This window comes from Hyperolius riggenbachi, chromosome 2 (assembly GCF_040937935.1).
Source record: "Hyperolius riggenbachi isolate aHypRig1 chromosome 2, aHypRig1.pri, whole genome shotgun sequence".
NCBI classification, from domain to species: Eukaryota; Metazoa; Chordata; class Amphibia; order Anura; family Hyperoliidae; genus Hyperolius; species Hyperolius riggenbachi.
The window spans coordinates 442,806,908-442,815,210 of NC_090647.1; the positions used below are offsets into that span (position 1 = coordinate 442,806,908).

Sequence of the window (8,303 nt, forward strand, 5' to 3'; positions counted from 1 at the left end):
AAAGAATCGTATCGTGTAGATTGGGCTACAGTAAGGTCTCTAGCAATTGAAAGTGCTCCCTAAACGTGCCCGATAAATATCGTTAACAGCATTAGAACATTAAAGTTGTTGAAATATGTAATCATTTTAGAACCTTGCAACGTTATAGTTTTTGTCATTGTTTGTATGTACAGATTTTACGTTATGAAAGATATTATCGTTTCTTTGTGTAAAAGGGTGTTTCTACAGGGGAATGGTTAGGCATCACTGCTGGGGGAGGGGAGGAGGTTGTCTAGGGTTAGGCACCACTAGGGGGGGTGGTTAGGGTTAGGCACCATCAGGGGAGTGGTTAGTTTTCAGCACCACTAGGGGAGGGTTCTGTGTGAGATTAGGGTTGGATTAAGCTGTATTTTTGAAATACATAACGATTTTTAACGTTAATATATTTTTGTTATTAACTCCTGTCTATTTTAAAATGGTATTTATCGTTAACCTGTTTCGTTAACATTTATCATTATTGAGATTTCGTTATCCACCGGCGCCAATTCATTATCCAGCCGGGCCCTTTTTTCCTGTCCTGGCGCCCTTTTTTCATGCAACCGATTACACACACTATACATTCCCTTCAACACTATTTGTTAGCATTCTTAGATTGTTTAAACATTTTATGTATCTGAGAAAGTAGCAGAAACAAGAATAAAAGCTGCAAAATTTTTATTTTTGCGCCCATTCTAAAAAATGTTAAGAAATTCTAAGAATTTGGATAATTTTAAGAAATTATATATTTAACTCAGGCTACTAGCCTAGTTTTACACACTGCGGCATTGGCACTGTGTCATAATGCACAGATGGCATAACATTTGAGGTGGCATATGATATAACCCAGGCAAAGATGCAACTGACCAATGTGCACCTTGACTGGCAAACATTGTGCAGGTGACAGGTCAACTTGAGCACTTCTAGCAATGCAGTCCATTTTCTGTGTTGCTATAACAACAGAGTCACTTGTATTGCATCCCAACAGATGGGGTGTGAGCTGTTCACAGGGTTTGAATCATGTGACATTACAGTGCGCAAAACTGTGACTGTTACAACACAGCATGTCAGTGTAAAAATACCCTAAATGTCAAACCAGCATTAAAATGTATGTCTAAAATACAAAAGCAATCCAACATTGATCTTGAGAATCTCAATTATCTTCCAGCTAAACTAATCTCACTAATCTCTTACTTACATTTTGTGCAAAACACTTTGTTGTGTTATTATTAAAGGACAACTGAAGTGAGAAGAATATGGTGGCTGTCATATTTATTTCCTTTTAAACAATGCTAGTTGCCTGGCAGCCCTGCTGGACTATTTGGCTGCAGTAGTGTCTGAATAACACCAGAACAAAGCATGCAGCTAATCTTGTCAGATATGACAATAATGTCAGAAACACCTGATCTGCTGCATGCATGTTCAAGGTCTAAAGCCTAATCTACACGGAGCGATCCGGTGGCTCGATTAGCCGCCGGATCAACTCTGCCGCGTCCCCGCCCGCGCGGGCGTCGGATTCGATCCCACCTTGTCCCCGCCGGCGCCGCTTATGTTCCGCTAGATTCCCTGCCATTGTCCACTCGTGGGGAACGAGCAGGGAATCGGCCGCGGCGAGATCGGACCTGTCGAATCTTATTAATCGAGCCGCATGAGCGGCTCGATTAATAAGACACATCGCTCCGTGTAGACGCAGCTTAAGGCTAAAAGTAATAGAGGCAAAGGATCAGCAGGACAGCCAGGTAACTGGTATTGCTTAAAAACTTAAGGACCACGGTGTTAAACCCCCTTAGTGACCAGGCCATTTTTAACAAAATAAGCCACTGCAGCTTTAAGGGCCTGCTGCAGGGCCACATAACTCAGCACACAAGTGATTTCCCCCCCCCCCCCACCCCCCTTTACTGCCCACCAACACAGCTCTCTGTTGGTGGGCAATGATCGCTCCTGCCTTGTTTTTTTTATTTTTTATTTTTTTTTTTATAAATTTTCCTATTTTTGTGTTTATTTTTTTTAATCCCCCGTCCCTCCCCCCACCAGCCAATCAGTGTGATTGACTGTCATAGGCTTCAGCCTATGACAGCGGATCACTTCCCTGCCTCCAGAGGGGACAGCCGTGTCACACAGCTGTCCCCAGTACAGTGCTGCCTTAGATCGCAGCGCTGTACAGTGTTATTAGATGCTCTGCTCCATCATTCAATCGCTAATGTGCCCACGATCCCCTGCAACCTCCGCCCAAAGCCATTCACGCCAATCGGCATGGAGTGGTCCTGGGGCTGCCGCGCTGCTCATGCCAATCAGTGTGGAACAGTCGCAAAGAGGTTAAAATGAAATAAATATAGCAGCCTCCATATCCCTCTTGCTTCAAGTGTCCTTTAACTATTGGTCTAATGCACTTGCTAGTTTCTGTTCAGCCATACTTAGATGGTGCCAAAACATGACAAGGACGCAATAATGCATCCAGCAGCACGTGTGTATTCTGGGTTAGCTTGTATGTACCTGTGAGAGGGTTGTGCTGTACACCTGTATTAGAGTGCGATGGAAGTTTCCATGCTGTCCATATTGCCAGTTTCCTGTTTCTAATTTTGAGTGTGTTCTTCCTCTTCAGCCAAACATAAAATTGCTACCGATCTGGCATTCAAAAATGTCACTTACATGCTAAATGGTGCTGCCCAGGAGACACAATTTGAGATGAGCAAATCAGAGTTTCTAGCAGCTGATCCAGTTATCCAGCACCTCTCTAAAATTTTCAGCAATTCTATAGCCTCAACTTTCCTTGCTGGGTGATGCCAGTATGCATGCTAGAACATTTCTGCAGTCATTGCTAATTATTATTATTTATTATTATTTAGTATTTATATAGCGCTGACATATTACGCAGCGCTGTACAGTGTATATATATATCTTGTCACTAACTGTCCCTCAAAGGAGCTCACAATCTAATCCCTACCATTGCCATATGTCTATATTATGTAGTGTACGTACTGTAGTCTAGGGCCAATTTTAGGGGGAGCCAATTAACTTATCCGTATGTTTTACTAATGGTCATCTTATGCTACAGTTGCTTTATTTTTTCATAGTATTGGATAAATCATGTAATGGCAATAGTGCCCATACATGGTACCATTTTTTTCATACAATCTTACCATTTCTATCTAGTATAAGGGTACTATTTAATGGATACTCTAGGCAGCCCCTTATATTACATAGAAATGGTAAGATTAGATCATTAGTGGGCAAAATAGTCTGACAAATGATCTGATCAACCATTCAAAGGGAGATTTAATTAATAACTGAGCATTTGATCTACCATTGATCCATCAATCAAATACATAAACATTGTACCCAATCCAATTCACCTTTTATCCTAAGTGTTCTCCTAGGTGATATTTTCACATATTATCCATAAAATGCCTTTTAAACCACCAGCAAGCAAGAAAATACTCAGAATGATTTTGACTGTACTTCTTCATCTACTTTTTGGTAGTTTTTTTTAATTGCAGAGCGCTGAAAAGTTATTTTAAACAGAAGATTATCTCCAAGGATAAATCTTAGGAGAAAAGGTGAATTAGATCAGGCATATAGTGCAACGTAAATGTGTGCCATGTTTTTTTCAGAAAGTATCCAAAATAAGTTTTAACAGGTGAAGAATTAAGTTAAAAATATTTAATGGAATTTATGCAGTTTGGAAATGGAGCGATCAAATGCAGCCCCTGTTGATTTTAGCATGAAATGTACTAAAAATCTGTGGAGCCGCCACCGCCTGCCAGGCCCCTAGGTCTCCCCTTCCTATGTGCCCCCTCCCTGGGCAATGCAGAGTGTTTGTAGTGGAGTTTAGGCTCATCTATCTGCTGGCATGCTGCTCCTTCTATATCGGCTCTTTCGTGATCACCTAACATACGTGCTGCCGGGTCATGGGATGCAGACAACCCGGCAGAGGTGGGGAGAAGAAACACAACACAGGAGGAGCATGCCAGCGGACAGCTGAGCCTAAATTTATCCCGACACACTCTGCATGGCCCCGAGAGTGGGACACATTAGATGGACTACATCAGCCAGGGGTCTGACGTTCATCCTGAAATTAAAGGTCGCTGCCACCGCACACAAGCAAGTGTATGGACACTATAAGAAATTCTTATAGATCCTACACTGTAAGTTCAAACACTGCATTTTGGTGCAGTTGCAGGTACAATGCTTGCCAAATATCATCCAACGTTTCTCTATTTCAGGATGGGATGTCAGTGCTTTCTGCCTTTGACTACATTTGTATTTGTAGTGAATTTGGTAAAACCACTTCAAACATTTGGAGTGAGTTTGGTAAAACCACCACATGCAATATATATATAGCTGCCTGCCATTAGTGAGAACATACTGTTGGTGGACTCTCTAAAGCCCAATGTTATGTGACCAGGCTAGCCCTCTAAAGAAAGTGACAGCAATTTCGTCTGGAGAGTGATTTCATAAGTGATTGATGAACACTTTAGAATAAACACTGGAAAATAAGCTGAACAGCAGTTGTGCTTGATATCAGGATATGGAAATGTACAGCTATGGTTATATTACCGGTAAAAACGGTAGGAGAGTTTTGAATACTACATAAACACAGTGTAGCAGTGTAAAATAAGATTATATATTCTGTTTCATGTGCATGGCAGTTAGCAGAGCAGCTCTGCTTAAAGCAATATTCTTTTACTTCAAGTATATGTTAGCAGAAGGGGTGCTTGCATGTGCTTATCCATCATTGCATACAGGTCAGGATTTTGAGATGGTTGGGCCTTAATTACTAAGGTTCTCCTGAGCTGTGGAGATCATGGAGGAACATAAGTGATCCTACAAATCTGGCCTGGATTTCTTCAAATATAAAATTTAAAAAGGATTGTTACAGTGAGCTTATGCAAATACAATCACACTTATGATCCAACATAGGATCATACTTGTATACGCTCTACGGCTCTGGATAACCATGTCTAATTGGACCACCATGTATCCCAAATGCTTATAAATGTGCTGCAAAACATATCTTGTCTATACCTATAGGCATTAGTTCTGGTGAACAGTTTTGGTTCATTTATCATATTTTGGAATCAATAACTCTTGATGAATTCTCACACAGTACTGTTGCCTTCATGCTACTGATGAACCCACTAGACTAAACAATGTTTTGTTCACTTAATCGGAGAACATTGTTTGACTTCAGTGTCATCAAGTTCATTTGCATTCGACAACTGGAGAACCTCACACTTTAGGTCACAAAACGGAAAAGCCAGGCTGCAGATCTCTTCCCAGCAGTCATTGTCAGTATCATACCCAACAATATTGTGTGTTGGCACTTCTTGGGAGTCCTGCCATTTTTTGCCACCGAGAAGAAGCACACTTTGCTCTACCACCACTAATCCATAGCAAAACCGGTCAAAGGTCATTGGTCTCAAACGGGTCCATTGATTGTGCATAGGATCATATATTTCAATATCTGAAAATGGTTCATAAATTCCTAAAAATGAAAATATTCCATCCTTCACTGTAGCCATCTGATGGCCAAATCTTGCAATTGTCATAGGCGCTTGTTTATTCCATTGTCCATTTTGCTTATTAAAAGAATATACATCTTTACTGCTGTTTACTTGGCCATCATGTTTACCACCAGAAATGTAGATGATATTATTGTGCACAGCGCTGGCTTGACCGTGTATTTTACAAAGCATGTCTTTTGACCTTGTCCAAGTGTCTCTACTTATGTTATAGATCTCAACTGATGAATGCATGGTTTGTTCATCACCCCTGCCTCCAATAGCAAATATGTGATTGTCTACAACAGAGCAGGAGAACTGTGCTCTCTTTTCTAGCATGGGGCTAACTTGGATCCATTGATTAAACCTTGGGTCAAAGCGATAGACCATATTTGTTGCCAAAAAACAAGTGCTGCTTGTGTCACTTTTCGGACTTCCAGGAATTTCTCCACCAAGTACATAGAGAAAGTTACCAATCACACATGTGCAATGATGCTGAACTTTCACTTTTAGATTTGTTACCATTCTCCACTTATGAGTGTAGACATCAAATCCTAGAACGTTCTCAACTAACTCCCCATTGGCAGTTCCTCCCACAAGTACTATCCATCCCCTTTGGTTCCGTAGAGTGCTGTACTTATCCTGTAAAAGAGGTTGCTTTGAAGGGAAGGAATGATAATTTATTGCTTTTATGATGAGATTTTTGATAGATGGAGTTAAAGGGACCTCTGATTGCTTGTAAAGTTCTCGTAGCGTATCCAATGACAACAACCCAAATCGAACATTTTCAAAAAGTACTTTAGCATGTAATAACCTTTCTCTATCATATTGTAACCACTTTAAGATAAAACACAATAAGTATTGTTCATTAACTTTGGGAATATCTTCTGATTTTATCAAGTTAATCATTGTCTTTACATTTAATTCAAGCAGGTCTGTACCTTCTACATCTTCTTTCAGCAGCTCCCATAGGTTATTCTTGATAAATTTCTCTGCTTCCTCTAAAGCATCTATAAGGTAGTACTTTAAGGCAATATTGGCAGCAAAGCAACAATTTTCCAAGGTGCAGTTATTGATTAAGAACCTACTACAAAGTGGCATCGCATCTATCACTTGCAGATAGCTTGCTGCTTCTAAAGTGTCCTCCAGAGTGCTCATGGAAAGAGACAACCATGATGTGTATATAAAATCCAGAATGGTTTGCAAACCTGTGGCTGAGATTGCTTTCAGGTGGATGACCGAAGCTTTTGACTCTCTTGTGTATTCTTTAAACATTGCCCTGAAGTAGTCACTTGAACAAGCCAACAAGGACTTGTGTGCAGGAAACTCATGGCCATCAACAACTAATGAAACATCACACAAGTGTCCGTGAGCTCTTAGCATCTGATACTGTGTAAACACCAAGCCACGGTGAGATTTGCAGAAGGCCAAAAAATAACTCATGATGCATAATGATTGCAGATAAACTAAAAAAGAATCTCTTACGTAGTGCTGAAATTTACAGGACAAGCTGCAAAGTCCCTTAGCTGTACTTTCTCCAAGGAAGCTCCTCAGGTGTTCTTTTATAGTTGCTTTGTTTTAAGGTTCCTTTTTGCAGGCATCTTTCAGGTGTATTCTCCACGACACATAATTCAGCTCTCTCTTCTCTTTTGAGGCAGAGATCTTGCTGCAAAAGCATCCTCTGACAGCTACTTCAAGTTCACACCGTGGTGTAGAACCAACACAGCTTCTGTTTGCAAAGTCTTTCCCGATCACTCTTTGTCACCTCCATCCAAGAGCATTTGTTTAAAGATCAAACCAGCAGCCGCAGATTAGAGCCGGGCTTACCAAATTTAGAAGACTATAGTAAATATCCTGATTAGTCACTGCTACAGTTTGACATGTGTATCTCGGGTCTTGGGAGAATGATATCATCATAACTCACAGCTACAGGAATAGAATGCAAACACAAGACCGCATCACATAGCTTTCCATGTGAGAGCGGGTGCTGAGAAGGGACAGACTTGTCTCTGCAACAAAACAAGTAGCTCATTTGACTCCTGGAAACTGTAGTGATTGTTTTAAGTTGCATACCTACTTTGTGGTTCTGTTCAGGGTTGTGAGAGATGTAAAGGATCTGTGCCATGCTAACATGCTGCAAATCTGTATTTTTCAGTGATCCCGGTCTTAGTATAATCTGTAAGAAACCTATTTCTGTACATTTTATTATTCCTTATTTCTTTGTTTTCCTATTGACAAGAGTAAAGGACACTTGAACTGAGATGGATATGGAGGCTGCCATATTTTTTTCTTTTGAACAATACTGGTTACCTGTCAGTTCTTCTGATTTCTTTGGCTGCAATAGTGTCTGGATTACAAATCTGAAACAAGCATGTTTGTAATCCAGGCAGATTTCAGTCAGGAACATCTGGTCCGCATGGTTGTTCAGGATGTATGGCTAAAAGAATTAAGAGGCAGATGATAGCAGTACAGCCAGTCTAAGAGGAAATAAATATGGCAGCCTTGATATCCCTCTCAATTCAGGTGTCCTTAAAACGCATTCACGTACAGTTAATAAACAGCCAGTGATAAAATCAGTTGTCTTTGTCTCTTGGTAGGTCAGTTCCCCAAAAAGTAACATGCTTGAGAATGAATACCATATATACTTGTGTATAAGCCGTCCCATGTATAGGTAGACCCCCCCCCCCAACTTTTGCCTCTGAAAAAAAATAATGTTACCTGTGGATTTTTTTTGTCCCCAAAACTTGGCTTATATGCGATTATATATGGTAATAGTATGTTTATAGC

At 40.5% G+C, this 8,303-nt stretch overlaps 1 protein-coding gene across 1 annotated transcript; it reads right to left on the bottom strand.

The window, feature by feature from the left end:
• Window positions 1-2,013: 2,013 nt before the first annotated feature.
• KLHL34 (kelch like family member 34) lies at window positions 2,014-7,403 on the bottom strand. Its single transcript, XM_068270016.1, has one exon. It carries the CDS (start codon window positions 6,957-6,959, stop codon window positions 5,175-5,177), a length of 1,785 nt encoding a protein of 594 aa, XP_068126117.1. The 5' UTR covers window positions 6,960-7,403; the 3' UTR covers window positions 2,014-5,174.
• Between the last annotated feature and the right edge of the window lie 900 nt (window positions 7,404-8,303).

Excerpts from the sequence above, each read along its gene's own strand:
- KLHL34 (XM_068270016.1), bottom strand. The coding sequence starts at position 6,959 with ATGAGTTATTTTTTGGCCTTCTGCAAATCTCACCGTGGCTTGGTGTTT.